Here is a 17,231-nt window from a genome sequence, read left to right on the forward strand (position 1 = left end):
ACATGCTACAGATAAACCTTTTGTGACAGGAGAGTCCACTGCCTGTGCTCTATCAATGAAACGACAAAGCTTGCATGATGGCACATATGTTTACAGCATGGCTTACTGAATATTTTAAGCTCACCGTGGAGACCTACTGCTCAGAAAAAAAGATTCCTTACAAAATATTAGTGCTCATTGACAATGCACCTGTCATTCAAGAGCTCTGATGGAGGTGTACAAGATTAATACTGTTTTCATGCCTAGTAACACAACATCCATTCTGTATACCATGGGTCATGGAGTAATTTTGACTTTCAAGTCTTATTTTTTAATACATTTTGTAAGGCTATAGCTACCATAGATGGTGATTTCTCTGAGGATCTGGGCAAAGTATGTTGAAAATTTTTGGAAAAGGATTTACCATTCCAGATGCTATTAATAACATTCATAATTCATGGGAGGAGGGCAAAATGTCAACATTAACCAGAGTTTGGAGGAGGCTGATTTCAACTCTCATGGATGACTTTGAGAGATTCAATACTTTGGTGGAGAAAGCCACTTCACACGTGGTGGAAATAGCAAGAAAACTAGAATTAGAAGTGGACCCTGAAGATGTAACTGAATTGCTGCAATCTCACAATCAAACTTGACATAATGAGGAGCTGCTTTCTTAGGGATAAGCAAAGAAAGTGGCTTCTTGATGTGGAATCTATTCCTGGTGAAGATGCTATATGAACATTGTGGAAATGACAAAAGATATCAAATATTACATAAACTTTGTTGATAAAGCAGCAGCAGCAGGAATGGATAACATGGACTTCAATTTTAAATAAAGTTCTACTGAATGTAAAATGCTACCAAACAGCATCACATGCTACAGAGAAACCTTTTGTGAGAGGAGAGTCCACTGATGCAGCAGACTTCATTATTGTCTTATATTAAGAAACTGCCACCACATCTCAGCCTTCAGTAACCACCACTCCGGTCAGCAACCACCAACATCAAGGCGAGACCCTCCACCAGCAAAAAGATTGTGAACTGCTGAAGGCTCAGATGATCATTAGCATTTTTAACAATATTTTCAAATTAAGGTGTGTACATATTTTTTTGAGATATAATGCCATTAGATTCTTAACACACTATAGTGTAAACATAACTTTCGTATGCACTGAGAAAACAAAAATGTCATACAACACTTTTATAACTCCTATATCCAGGCTTTAGAGAGAGATGGCGCTACTTTCCTGCCGGCAAGATAATCAAGAATGAGTTGTTTAGTAGACAGTAATAATGCAGAGCTCTAGGTTGAGAATGATCAAGCCGACAATAGATTCTTGAAAGTAAGAGGGAGATAGCTCAGGAAAAGGGAGTCTAATGAATTGCTGATAAAGATAATTAAGAGGGAGGAAGAGTTATGGCCCAAACTTAGGGAACGTCACATTTTGAGACAAAGAAGAAAAGGAGGAAGTAAAAAAAGAGGCAGAGAATAAGTGATGAGGACAGCAAAGTAATAGAAGTCAAAAAGATTTCTGGAAAATGTTAAACATAGTTACACGCGTCCCACTTTTTATTCTCAGGTATACGCTCAAGAGAAATGGAAACATTATGTCCATATAAAATGTTATTCATGAATTTTCATAGCAGCCTTATTCGTAATAGCCAAAAATGTTAAAAAAAAAAAAAAAAAAAAACCATCAACTGATGACTAAACAAAATGTTGTATACCCATACAATAGAATGTTATTTGGCAATAAAAAGAAATAAAGGGCTGATACATGCTACAGCATGTGGAATCTTGAAAACATTACGCTTAAGTGAAAGAAGCCAGTCACAAAGACCACATATTGTATGATTTCTTTTATATGAACTGTCCAGAACAGGAAAATCCATACAGAGAGAAAGTACATTCATGTTTGCCAGGAGTTTGGGTGGTGAGTGAAGACAGTAATGGAAGTGATTGCTAATGGGTATGGGCTTCTTTTTGGGATGAAGTTATAAAACTAGACGGTGGTGATAGTTGCACAGCTCTAACTATACTAGAAAACACTGACCTGTACACTTTAAAAGGGTAAATGTTATGTTATGTAAATTCTATCTCAACAAAGCTATTGTTTTTTAAAATGTAGTATGTCCAAATGTATGCCAAATACTATTTTGCCCACATATAATGACAATAGTTTGCTGTTTCACTACTATTCACCATTGTTCAGAAAACTCCAGTTGATGCAACTTGACAAAAAGGGAAGATATAAATATTGAAATGACATTATTTACATATGATTATCTACCTAGAAAACCTAAGCAAATCAAATGAAAAAATATCAGAACTAACAAGATTCCAATTAGTTGGGTAGTTTCAAGACACACAAACAAAAACTGATGCTTCTACCATATGCTATCAAACCAATAACACAGGAGTTGGGGAGTGGAGAGAATGAGGAGATGCTGGTGAAAGGGTACATACTTGTAGTTATACGTTAATAAATTACAGAGATCTTATGTATAGTATGATGAAATTAAAATGTAATAAAAACAATAAAACAATCGATTCATGGATAAAAACCTATTCACAATGTTAAACACACACACACACACACACACACACACATATATATATAAACAACCCATGAATAATAAAAATAAAACATGCAGAACAGGGATGAAAGTGGAAATTTTACAGAATTTCACTCTATATACTACAGACTTTTACAAATACAGTCATCCTGTATCCTTGGGTGATTGGTTCCAGGATCACTGCAGACACCAAAATCTGTGGATGCTCAAGTACTTTATATAAAATGGAGTACTATTTGCATAGAACCTACACACACCCTGCCATATACTTTAAATCACCTATAGGTTACTTATAATACCTAATACAATGTAAATGCTATGTTAATAATTGTTATATTATATTTTCAAATCTATATTTTTTATTGTTGTATTTTTTTTTAAATACTTTCAATCCACGGTTGAATCTGTGGGCACATGCAGAGGGTCAACTGTATTTATTAAATGGCTTTAAAGTTCATTTGCAAAAAAAAAGAAATACTATGAAAAATGCAATTTAAAAAAATTAAAGCAAGGCATATTATAAGCCACAGAAATTAAGAGTTGCATTGTGGTAGGCTACATAGACCAATGAAATGAGAACATAAAGTACATATAAGGATTTTAGAGGTTTTTTAAATAAATGCTAATTTATTAAATGGTAACATTGCTCAATGTATAGAGGAAGACAATTAATATGGGATAATAATACAAAAAGTTAAGCATTAGAGAAAAAAATTACACTTGATATGCCAAAAGTTGGGAAGGGATCCCAGACTAAGTAAAGATTATCATCCTAAAAGACATGCAACCAGAGCTACTTCCTATGGGTAAGTGGTTGAGTATATAACTTGCATGCCCACATACAGTAACCTTGAAAGCAACATTTCTCTTCACTCATAATATGTCTTATATCCAAAGAAAAAGAATGTCATGGGTTTTGGCCTTTCAATTCTATGAAATATCTAGAATCCTAAAGCTTCTGGAGCAAATCAATTTATTTGCTTAAAAGACTATAGTGAACTGTACTCTCTTTAAAATTTGTCTCATCCTGTTATCTAGCAATATTAGACATCTGTATTTTTAAAGTCCAATATTCATCTCATTTTATCCTTCCCCTTGACGTCAGACAGGAACAGAGGGAAATAAGCAAAATTCCCCCATGTTGTCTTTTTCAGCCAACAACTCCAAATTAGAATTTTTTCACTATAATGTTTATTAAAATGTAGTTTTAGCAGTCTTGATGCAAATCTATTATAATCTTGACCCTCTAAGTAATAATTACATTTTTGAACAAGAAGCTGAGAAATATGTTGAACTGAAAAAAATTTTCTGTATCCTCACTGTAATGGAGGTAGACTGAAGGTTACCCAACTAGTGTAAACTTTTCAAAATTCATAGATGATGTACCTAAAAAGGGTGACTTTTATTTTATGTAAATATATCTCTAAATAAATAAAATATTTTTTATTTCTTTGAGAATGTTAAACTTTTTCTTCTGTCTTCATCATCTCTATTTCCTCCAAGTAGTTTTTTTTCTTCCCTAGTGTATTTTGGCATCTGTTTTTAATATTAATAGTATAAGTTTTCATTACATGTTAGGTGACCTTTGACTGTCCACCAGGGGCAGGATGCTAAAACAATGACATTAAGTGCTTTGCCCAGTGGTTAAGGCTTGTCAACTATGGCTTTACTTTGGGTGCTGTGGCCATTTCTTTGTGGTACCTCTAATCTCAAGTTTCTTCAATGTTGTCTCTTGTATTGGCAGAGTCCTCTTATCTGCATAGATTTATTCCTCTCTAAGATCTCTACAACTGCATGTAAATATTTCCTCAACTCCCCTTTACTTCAGTAGCATCCCCACTCTCATTTGTAAGCTGTGTCCTCCTTTGTAGAATCCTTCTGTTTAACCCTCTCCAGAGAACAAATCCCCAGTCTTCTGCAAAGGTAGTGAAAAGACAGTTCCTCAACTGTTGTGGAAGGGGATGTTAATTGCTGTTGTTATTTTATTGAGGTGAAATTCTTGTAACATATAATTAACTATTTTAAAGTACAGAAATCAGTAGTACTTAGGATACTTGCAATATTGTGCCTCACCACCTCTATCAAGTTCCAAAACATTTTCATTATGCCAAAAGAAAACCCTGTACCCATTAAGCAGTCACTCTCCACTCCTGTCTCTCCCCAGTCCCTGACAACCTCCAGTCAGTTTTCAATCTCTACAGATTTGTCTATTCTGCACATTTCATATAACCATACACTATGTGGTCTTTTGGGATTGGCTTTTTTTACTTATGTTGGCATGACATTTTTGAGGTTCACACGGTGTTGTAGCATGTACCAGTACTTCATTCTCTTTATGGCTGAATGATATTCTATTGTATGGCTGTACCACATTTTGTTTATTCTTTCATCATGTGAGTTGTTTCCAACTTTTAGCTATTGTAAATAATGCTGCTATAAGCACTTGCATACAAGCATTTTGGTTGAATACCTGTTTTCAATTTTTCTGGCGACATGTGTAGGAGTGAAAATTGCTAGGCCTATGTTTAATTTGGTCTCGTTGCTTTTTAAACAGACTTTCAACCAATACTTTCATTTTCAACCCAGCCTCAACCCTCTCAGCATACTTCCAAAGTACTTGGCACCATTTCCTGAACCTATAGGGGTTGTGTGATCCATCCTAGGTTAGTTCTGTATTTTCTACAATGCTGTCTCAGAATTCAACATTCTCAAGTTGACTAGGTGACTTATTGCTCATCTATCTACTTTAAGCTTCAAATCTTGTTGTTGCTATCTGTTCTCCCATTCCTTTTATCTTAGTAGGTTTTATCTTAGTAGGTTTATGCTTTCATTCTATCATGTCATTTAAATCAATTTCAGAAGGAGAGAAGGAATAAAACATACGCTCAATCTTCCACTTTAAATCCATAATAAACAGTTTAATATTACCCATCTACTATATCCATCTATATCCATCCAATTTAAAGGCCACGTACAATGCATCATGGGGAATATAAGCATATATATAGAAGACAACTTCTATTTTCAGTAAGCTGATAAACTGGTCAATGAGATGTAGTAATGAGGGTCATTTTCTTACACATGCTTAACACACACATGAATGCTGAAGTTCTGTTATATTCTTATACAGTAAACATTTAGAGGACTTAAAGGTAAAATCCACACCTGTAGGTAGCTCAGATCTCACATAAAGTAAAAAGTCACCCCTGGCATCAATCACCAGGAAAAAGAAAGACTCTCAATGAGAAATAGGAATTGAAAAGAAAGTGGACTCTAGAAAACCAAGAGTAGAGACTCCAACCTCTTTGAATATTTGACTCCAGGACCAGACCCAAAAGTGTCTAGGTATATATTAAACATGGTCATTGCCACATAGAAGTGAGCTAACACACAGAAGGAAGACACAGATACTTAAACTGAATCACACACCGAAGACATAGCAGACTTTGAAATTAGAGTAATTAGAACCATACAATGATTTTCCATTTTATTATCCTCTATTTTCATAGAGTCTTGTTGGAAAGTTGTAATTCTGTCTCACCTATAATACTGTGACAATTATTTACACACATGGGCCAGCGGTTAAGAAGAAACAGCAGTCTCTTCAGCAGTGGGAGGCCTGAGGGATTGTTATCTCTCAGAAAATATGGTCTAAATATTTTTTCAAACACACTATTGGGAGATACCTTCTCAGTGCCAACTTGAGAAATTCTGGATTTTATTTTTTTATAAATGAAAGTGCCCTTTTATCATAGAAATTAGGTACACAAATATTATGTGCACATTTACTGGTTATCTGGCCTCTTTAAGCCTTAGTTTCCTATTTTAAAAGTGGGGATAATAATAAATATCTCACAGGGCAATAGAGAGGATAAAATAATCTTGGTAACATACCACAATGTTTCACATATACCAAGTGCTTAAAAAATTACTATTGGCAGATCCCAGTATGACTACTTTTCTATTCCTTCTGCCATTATTATTATAAGGCAACCACAAAAAAAGTACATGGTGAGGAGATAGAAATCACGCTGAGCTGCTGTGCTAAGCAGCAGCTTCCCAGGAGAAGCAAGATTTTTAGCTAGGATTTAAGAAGATGATCATTTTAGAGAGTGAATTATGTCATGAAACAACTGAAGGGAAACTACAAGTTCTTTTGGATGCAAGAACACTTTTAGATTTAGATTAATGTAAAAATTTCATATATATCTCTCCAGGTATAAATTTCAAGAACAGCCAATGAAATCTGATGATAATATTTAAGGAAAAAATTAAATAACAGGTCCATTACTAACCAAGCGGTCTAAATATTCACCTATTATACAGAAAAATGCACTGACCTGATCTAACATATTATGATACCAACTGCTTTCCTGAGATGCATCAAAGTATCTTAATTTCTTCACACACAAGATTTTGACTATTCCACATTACAGAAATCAAAGCAATCAGATACAACCAAAACCAAAGCAGGCTGTTTTAAGTAAAACATGATCAAATGACAACTCTATTAGCAAGACGAGAAACTAGCCATTTGACAAATATTTGGCACTAAACTGAAAGTCTGTGTACATTCATAAATTTGTATTACAAATATTTTGTTACTATATTACTTTTTGCCAACAAAAAGCTTTAATAATATTTTGTAACAATAATAAAAGATCTTATTGAGACAGAGTCTCACTCTGTCAGCCCAGGCTGGAGTGCAGTGGCATGATCTCGACTCACTGTAACCTCTGCCTCCTGGGTTCAAGCAATTCCCTACCTCAGCCTCCTGAGCAGCTTGGATTACAAGCCCCTGCCACCATGCCCCACTAATTCTTGTATTTTTAGTAGAGACGGAGTTTCACCATCTTGGCCAGGCTAGTCTTGAACTCCTGACCTCGTGATCCACCCGCCTCGGCCTCCCAAAGTGCTGGGATTACAGGCTTCAGCCACCGCACCCAGTCTATTATTTTTATTACTGAACTCTCTGGCATTTAATGTTGCTAAAGACTTTGTGGGTTAACTTTCCTCTATAGAATAGTAGTGTTCTTTAAAATAGTACAATATTCTTCCTCTTCTTTTCCATAATCACTTTCTTTCTAATATGCCAATTCTTATGCATGTAGTGTAACTTTAAATTTTCTTTGATATTTAGAATATTTAGCATGCCACACATGCTGTCCAAAACATCAAAATCACATGTTTTTGTGATGGTTCATAGTTTCTTACCTGCACTTCTCAAATTAGGGTCCAGTCCTGGCATCTCTTTGTTAGCTTCAGGGCTGACACTGTAGATTGATGCTCCTGCTTCACTGACGATACTGAGAAGACAGAAAAAGGGGAATATCATTTTCCAAACTTCCTGCCTGGTCAAAGAAAATAAAGGAATGAAACCAGGCACTACAAGAAAAAAAAAAAAAACAGGGCAAAGTGTTCTCTTCATATCTCAATGATACTGACAGCATCTGATATTTTATTAATATAAAATGATGATGCAGTGTTTGTTTTTTTCACATATGAAATACACAGACTTAAATCCATAATGAATTCAATCAGTTGCTTTCTCTGTCACTGGTAACAATAGATGGTTTACAGATTAATACAATGAATACTCTCCCATGATGCCAACATCAAAATTTTCAGAATGCACTTAGCCTCTCCTGTGTTTATAATCCATATTGACTGACATTTATGATTCTTATCTGGATGAATCATTCTAAGGCATCTTGGAGAGCATATGGACATATGTGTGCATATGTGCACATGCAGACATACAAAAAACCACCATCATAAGCACTGTTACTGTTATTACCTGGTTATAATTTACAACCACAACATGGAAAAAAAAAAGAGGATCAGACAGGATGTCATCCGACTTTTCAGGAGGGTCTGAAAATCATCATCCTTTCAGTGAACTTAAAGCCTTCCACTCAAGCAGGTGTTAATTCATTTCATCATTTATTTAATCAAATAGTCACACAAATCATTCTCTTTCATTCTCTTCCTTTCTTCTTTGGCTACAAATACCATAGAAACCGCAATGAGAATACTGTCTTACAGCTGACATTTGTATGGGGATTGCCATTTGTACAGCTTATCAGAAATTTTTACATTAGAGTTCTCCTTTATGATATGACATGCAAAGAAACATCATCTATTCTAAGTACACACAATACATGTGGTTCTACACCACGTGACCATGTAGGTGTCAATATTCAAAACCAGAAACATGTTAGGACTCACTTTTTAATCCACTCTTAGCAACCTCCCTCTTTCTCTGCTCCTCAGTATTTACTTCAATTGTATGAGGCAAATTTAACGGATGACATTTAACATATTGCCCCACTGTAACAACTGAACATTGAGAAGTATAATGTGGAAAAGTTAGTTTGCTATCCCCATCTTTGGAGAATTCTTGAATAAATTTTTATGACAAATGTAAGCCACCATAACTTGAAAAGATTATTCTGGGGAATGTGAGGACTTCTCTTTCTGCAAGCAAGATCTACTATCTTAAATTTAAATAGAAAAAAATAAACACTACAACTGAAAAGCAAGCTGCTCATCCTGTTTTTCATCATCACCATCATCATGATACAGTAAGAACTAACTGAGTGCATATTATACACAAAGCAAAAAAACACTTTACAGACATTATCTCATTTAACAGAGTAGGTTCCATTTTGGGGATAAGTAATAAGCCCAAGATCATATAGCTGGAAAGGAACTGAGTTAGATTTGGACCCTAACCTGCTTGATTTCCAAGTCTGAGACTTAACCAGCACAACCAGGTAACCCTTAAATAGTTTCTCAAACTCTCAATAAAATGAGAATTCATATTTTTGTGCCAAACAACAAATGCAACATATTTTCTAAGGAAGAGCTATTTTCCTAAACAAAAGATCCAGAAGAACTCATCTCTTTCTTCTTTTACCTTTATCTTAGATCAAAAGGTAAAGTGGATTGTTTACTTATCTAAAGCAGAACTTAAGGACATATAGGAGTCAAAATGTGTTCCACAATTTCAGAGACCAGCTTTAAAATTAAAAGGTAATATTGCTTTTTCTCCAAAATAAGATTTAGATTATGCTTATCTTCTAATAATATAATGATCAAGGAGAAAATGTAATGTTAAATAAAGCTTGTAGTGAAGAAAATGTAGTGTGACATAATAATGTGATGTTAAAACTAACTTAAGAAGTGATTTTTTCAGTTCCATTATAGTGGCATTTCCTAACCGGGGGCCCTTGGACTACTGGGCAGGGAGAGGCAGGATTAATCAGAACTGTACGTAAAATGTTTGTGTTTATATACATTTCCCCCCTAGGAAAACAGGCTCTAGCATTCATTGACTACTTAGAGAAATTCATGACCCCCTGAAAGGTTAAGAAACGGTACTTAACCCAGGATAAGAATATTTAGCAACCAGCTATGGAAAATTCAGTTTTAAATACAAATCAACATTCAATCTAAGAAAGTCTTTTCTAAAAAGACAGAGTATCCATAAAAGTACAGGCTAGACCTATTATTAAGAGAAAAGAATATTTTTTAAAATATCACCACAGATTTATTTTCTATCACTTCCAGAAGCCTCCCAAGTTACAACAATTTAAATAAAAGGAACTTAAACGGTAAATAAAAATTCCAATTAACTGTGGTTTTTAGCAACTGGGTACCTGAGAATTTGCCGGGCTCTTGGAGGTTATAATTTTCAATAGACTGAGAGAAACTATTGCAAAGAAAAACACTCAGATAATAAATATTCCTCCAAATACCATACTGCCATTTCTTTTAAACAGAGGAATATAAAACAGATGTGACACATTGCACCCAAAGATTTTGGATTAACATTAATATTAAATCAATACAAAATGTAGTAAATTTCATATGCTTTAGTTACTGAATAGTAAGTGTCTGATAAACAGTTCAGTGCTCAGCATAGATCAGAAATCTTAAAAACCTAAATAACAGAAAAACCTCAACATTGAGTACTTCAATATAAAACCTTTAAGGACCAAAGAAGTATATGTGACAAGAATTCATGAAACAAATCAAACTGGGAGAGGTGATGATTTTTTTCCAGACGTTGTTAAGAACAAAAGCTATAATACCCTCCTTTTTTCATTCCTATTTAAGAGTTCAAGAATAGACACTTGCCGAAAATATACTAGATTTACAAAAACACTTTCTGTTTGATGGGAAATTTTCCAATAAACTATTGGGAAATTATTCCAATTATCTCTAATATATTTTGAAGAAAGTAAAAATGAACTTTATATAAAATTCATACATCTAACGATTTAATATTACATTTCACGAAACAAATTTCTCACCAGTACAAACAAATTAGGCTCAAAATTCTAGCAATTTGATTATTTTATGTATTTTGCCATGAAGCAAATAAGACTGAGCAGAATTTATTATTTGGGGGGATTTTAACTGCCACAGTTGTAATTCAACTCATTATTTACAGATTATTACAGTACTCAGAAGGCCCTTCAAATTGCTATAGTTGAGACCTTCACCTAAACCAATACATTAGTATTTCAAGCTTTAGATATAAGAAATTACACTTCAGAAGCTACCACTGAATTTACATTTTACGAGATCTATAATATGACAATTCTCTATAATTAAATTGATAATTAAAAAGATTTTATTTAAGCACTATTTTTAGGATTTTTATTTTAAGGAAATAAACCACACACTTATAAACTAAAAAGCAAGTAAAGTACCTACAATATCAATGCATTCACTTTCGTATTTTTTGACAAAAACCTTATGAGTTAAAAATGCTAAGTTTTATTTAATTAATTTATTTTTTTGAGACAGAGTCTCGCTCTGTTGCCCAAACTGGAGTGCTATGGCGTGATCTCGGTTCACTACAACCTCCACCTCCCAGGTTCAAGTGATTCTCCTGCCTCAGCCTCCCAAGTAGCTGGGATTATAGGCACCCACCACCATGCCCGGCTAATTTTTGTATTTTTGGTAGAGACGGGATTTCACCATGTTGGTCAGGCTGATCAGAATCCCTGACCTCAGGTGATCCACCCGCCTCAGCCTCCCAAAGTGCTGGGATCACAGGCATGAGTCACCATGCCTGGCACAAAAATGCTAAGTTTTATCTTAGGTAAAATTCAATGGTGTTACTTACATAAAGCGAATCATTAATCAATATAATTTGTTTTCTTTATAAAAGATGTATGTTTAAACAACAGAATTGATATCGCTACAGTTTACAAGTCTTTTCTACCATGACAGATTGTAAATTGATGGACCTTTTAAAACTAGGTTTCCCAAAACATTTCTTACAGTGACTATTCATTCTGACAGTAAGGAATGTTATTATCATTATTATATTTTGCCAAATTGAGATGGGAAGGTGAGATTATTTTCATGAGAAAGAAAAACTAGTTTTTTTTTTTTTTTAAGTTATTGGGCTAACAGTTTTCACATTCATTTACAAGATTTCATGAAGACTCTGCATGAATTTCTTTTCTTCCGATTTCTCAAATATGTAAATAACTTGGTTTTTCTGATTTTAAAAAAAATTACATGCCTTCTTATGTTAACAGAAGAACTTAATTTAAAGGTAATTTGCTTAAATAAAAATGCAGTTATTTAGTAAGATACCAAAAATCAACTGGGATATAATTTCTCAATACTGACTGATATGTTTTTAATTCTTTGCAAAAGTATATTAGAATTCTTCAAGTTCTACAAATATCTAGCATCTTCCTCTTTTCCTTCCTTCTGTCTATCAAAAACAAATGTATTAAAAAGCTACTATGCCAAATCCCTAGCTCATCTCAAAGTTTTAAAAATAATTTATCTAAAAAACATTCTTCCAACTTGTCAGACTGAGAAACGTATCATGAGAGATTAAATGACTTGCACTAGGTTTCTCAACAAGTAATAGAAAGCACTAAAAACATGAGCCAACATAAATCTTAATTATTTGCATAAGCGATAACCTGTTCTGAAGTATCAAAAGAATAACTGTTTGTATTTTAGGGCTAGGAGACAAGGCCAAAAACTAAACTACCACAAATAATAAGGGTTCTAAGATTTAATGCTTAAAGGGTACAGCTTACTTCTAAGAAAATATCAAAGCAATTTTAAATTCTTTTACTTAATGATGAATTATCATTTCAGGGATTCTCAAATGAGCAATATCTAGTCACCTTAAAAACTTAGGTAGGGCCAGCACGGTGGCGCACGCCTGTAATCTCAGCACTTTGGGAGGCCCAGGTGGGTGGATCACCTGGGGTCAGGAGTTCAAGACCAGCCTGACTAACATGGTGAATCCCGGTCTCTACTAAATACAAAAAATAAAATAAAATAAAATAAAAATAAGCTGAGCATGGTGGTGCATGCCTGTATTCCCAGCTACTCGGGAGGCTGAGGAAGGAGAATTGTTTGAATCTGGGAGGTGAAGGTTGCAGTGAGCCAAGATTGTGCCATTGCAATCCATCCTGGGCAACAAGAATGAAATTCCATCTCAAAAAAAAAAACAAAACCTTAGGTAATCTAGTGAAGAGGAAATAGGGAAACAAGCAGAATCATGCCCTGTCAACGACTCTTGGATGGTAATTTGAAAATCAGATCAAAAATCACAAAAATGTACATTCTCTCTGAACAAGCTATTGTATTTTTAACAATGTATGTGAATGAAATGTAAAAATTCAAAAAAATTAAACCGCACTATTTATGATAGCACAACTGTGACTGAAACAAAGTGAAAAAATGCCTATCATTAAAGGGTTCATTTAATTACACTGCCATTAGAAATTATTATTATAAAACATTTTTATCTTATGTAAAATATTTATGATAAATTATTAAGTTAAAACTGGGTAAAAGAAAAAAACAGAAGGCTTATGTAATATGTTAATAGTATTTAAACATGTATTATTACTTTAATTGTATTCTTGTTTCTTTAAGTTTTTCTGTAATAACCATGTAATACTCATATGTAATCAGAAAAGGTTTAAAATGTAAGAACAATTATTAATTGGACAAAGAATCATATCAGATAATGGCCAACTTTTTTTTTTAATCTACCAAACTTTCTTTTAAAGTTATTAAAGTTATTGTGAACTTAAATCTGGGTAAACACTATCATTTGTTTGTAGATCTCAAGCAATGACATTTTATGATATCATTATGATAATATAAAAGAAAGATAGCTAAGCAGAAAAGTTCTGCAAGAGTAAGTTCTCAACTTTTACACACAGGCCATATAAGAAGCAAATGAATGATAAAAAAAAAAAAATCTTATAAGAAAATACATATTATACATCCTAAAATTTCACTTGGTCCTTGCCCTCTTGAATTTTACTTGGCCTCCCAAGTTATCCTTCATGATCACTAAGGCATAATCAGCTCACTATCTACAATATAAAAGATGTGAGGTGACACAGCAGTATGCCAGGAAAGTAGTATGTATGAAAAAATACTAAGGGCAAAATATGGTGAGGCAGAAAAAGAGAAAGAAAACACACAACCTCCTTATTTCAATACCAAAGGAGTTTACCTTTGGATACGTAACACTAGCACCATCTGGTGGAGGACAAGTTAGAAGCAATTCTTCGATTACCAGTGTTTTGTTTTTGTTTTTCTAAGTTTGTTATGTTTCAAAAAAGATGATCATTTTCCACAGAGACCAACTCTAGCAGTGGTACAGTTATCACACAAAGGATCCATACCAAGCCTGGGAGAATACAAAAAGTCTAACAACCAGAGGATCTAAGTATACTCCCAGATGGACATCCTATCATATCTTAGCTACAGAGCAATCTTTCAAAAGAACAGAATTCTCTTGGCTACTTCTCTTTTGGTGCCCCATACCACAGTGATGAAAAGAACACTTTACAACCACAAAAAAACCTAAAATGGACAGATCCGAATTACCAACTAAAAAGCAGAGCTTTAATTTGGACTTTGGGATTCCAAATTTCACAGAGATGACAAACTCAATGGTACCTTCAAATGTCATCATGGGGAAAAGCAAATCAACAAACTGAAGGACAAAGAAGATGGAAAGTTTGTCTCCTATTTGTAGATTAAGTCCCTCTACTGAGGCAGAAGAAATTTCGACAAAGAAAGGCATGAGCAGAAATTGTCATTTCCCATTACCTTCCACAGTAAGCATCTCACTCTCTCTCTTCCCTCCTTCCCCGCATTCTGCTTTTCTTTTTCAAAATCCCTCTTTTATCTTTTTTCTCCACCTGTATCTGATACCAACATAAAGCTGTTATAAGTACTGCATGGCACCACTAAGGGAACTGAAGAAAAAACCTGCCACAGGACCAACTACAAGACCTGCTGCATAAGTGGCATTAGACTAGGCAAGAGGCAAGGGCCTGGTTGACTCTGGGACAGGAAAAGCAGGCTCACAGAGAGGAAGGAACAATAACTGTGGAAGAAACCATTATTTGCAACAGTACTATAAACATTTCAGGTTCACCGCTAACAAGATACAAAACCTAAGGGGGCAGGGAATAAATACTGTTCTAATTTTATAATTAAAATGTTCTTTGGTCAACATTTTGAAATGTATTGACTTAAAAAACATAGTACGTCAACCCACCTGCCATCCCCCCAAAACACCCAAAAGTTGCTTCTCCTGATTCTTGCAGTTAACTCCAAAATTACCAATTTCTTATGTACTCAAATTTGTATTTACTCATATAATACCAGATTATCTGCATTTGTTTATACTTTTCAAGTGCAACTTCATTCAGATACAAGTTGCACAGAGAATTCTGAAGTTTTCTTAACGAAGAGAAAAGTTTGCTTTATTTACTCTTCTACTGCTCCTATGTCTTGTTTTTTTATTTTTAGCTTAAATGCATCTGTGGGAGTTTGTCCAGTAATAAATATGAGAAGTTCAGATTGCTATGGAATAGATTTTTTAGAATAAAATATATTGCAAATTATTCTACTCCATCATTATCTAATAACATAAGAGAGAATTAGCCAACTTTGAGAATATTCTAATATTTTGCTATATTTTCCCAATAATACTATTAAAAGCGTTAAAAAAGAATGACAACAAAAAAGAAAATCCCAAATAAACAAACAGAAAAAAAAAGCAAAAGGAAAGAACAGTAAGAAGTAAATAATAATTAAAAAGAGAAAGACAGAAGCAGAGATATACTTTGCCGGCAACAAACAGCCCAGTTCTTTTCTACCTATAGTTGAATATAGTTTTGGAAATAACAATGGTTTCTGCTATATTCACTAATATGTTTCTATACTGTACTGTTAACATCTCAGCGAACTCCTCTAACAAATGACATATTCATGACGCCATTCCTCACTTCTCCCTTTCTCCCTTCTCTTACATTTGTTTATCCCTCTCCCCATGAACTCTACTTCCCTCTGTACTTATACCTCAGCAGGAGTCACCACTATCCAGTCAAAGGAGACCCTATCTACAAACTTCATCTAACATACTCACCTCCAATTTGGATCTTGAAGCTCTATTCTGGAGCAGCCTCAACTTTTAAAATTTGTTGGCCACCCAGCTAATGCTGGAAAAAAAAAAAATTCTGAAAACACATGCTATGTACAGATCAGCCTCTTTTCTAATCATGGTTTTTAAAGTACACTGAACAGATGGAGGGAAAGAATGAGTTGCTCAGTTCAGCCGGCTGCTCCATTTACTTCTTTATCTATAGTCAGATCTTTACTTTTTTGGGATCACTGCACATTTCTGACTCTGCTATATTACACTGTGTAAATATTTAGGAGACATAATTCCTTTCAGGGTTCTAAATTTCTACTGTCGTTATGGCAAATGAACCTGTTTATGCTATGTTCATTAACTAACAGCAAGCCTAAAAGAACACAGGAATTTACCAACATATGGTACACAAACATCACAATCATAAAGCTTCTCACAGGGACATATCAAGAACATGAAAGGCCAGTTTATTTTTACTCTCATTGCCCTATAATTTCCTTTAACTCTACTAAAATAGTCCTTAATTCAAACCTTTCCTGCAGTTACAGGAACAGGGTAGACTGAATGTACATAAATGGTACCAAAAACAACCCATATTTCCACTTAACTTTCCTTGAATCTAGAGCAGTAATTCTCAAACTGGAGCCTACATCAGAATTAGCTGGAGGGTTTGATACAGACTGCTGGGCTGCACCCCCCCAGTTTCTACTTCACTGTGGCTGAGAATTTGCATTTCTAAGAAGTTCACTGGGCCGGGCGCGGTGGCTCAAGCCTGTAATCCCAGCACTTTGGGAGGCCGAGACAGGCGGATCACGAGGTCAGGAGATCGAGACCATCCTGGCTAACACGGTGAAACCCCATCTCTACTAAAAAAAATACAAAAAAAACTAGCTGGGCAAGGTGACGCCTGTAGTCCCAGCTACTCGGGAGGCTGAGGCAGGAGAATGGCGTAAACCCGGGAGGCGGAGCTTGCAGTGAGCTGAGATCCGGCCACTGCACTCCGGCCTGGGTGACAGAGTGAGACTCCCTCTCAAAAAAAAAAAAGAAGTTCACTGGTGAATTAGATACTTCTGGTCCTGGGACTACTCTTTTTAAGGTTTGTTGAGGTATAATTTACATTACATAAAATTCACCCATGTTAAATGTATATAATTCAATGACTTTTAATAAATGTTGTACAACCATCACTAAAATTCAATTTCATATTAATTTTTTTCTT

At 34.6% G+C, this 17,231-nt stretch overlaps 1 protein-coding gene across 1 annotated transcript in view; it reads right to left on the reverse strand.

Annotated features, from left to right (window-relative positions):
• The window catches only part of SRBD1 (S1 RNA binding domain 1), a 217,082-nt gene that overhangs the window by 79,360 nt on the left and 120,491 nt on the right, over positions 1-17,231 (reverse strand). Inside the window, exon 16 of the mRNA XM_011975429.1 lies at positions 7,771-7,862. Coding sequence (XP_011830819.1) covers positions 7,771-7,862 — 92 coding nt within the window. The remainder of the gene's footprint in view (positions 1-7,770; positions 7,863-17,231) is intronic.

Source organism: Mandrillus leucophaeus, unplaced genomic scaffold (assembly GCF_000951045.1).
Source record: "Mandrillus leucophaeus isolate KB7577 unplaced genomic scaffold, Mleu.le_1.0 Scaffold1558, whole genome shotgun sequence".
In the NCBI taxonomy this organism is placed as follows: Eukaryota; Metazoa; Chordata; class Mammalia; order Primates; family Cercopithecidae; genus Mandrillus; species Mandrillus leucophaeus.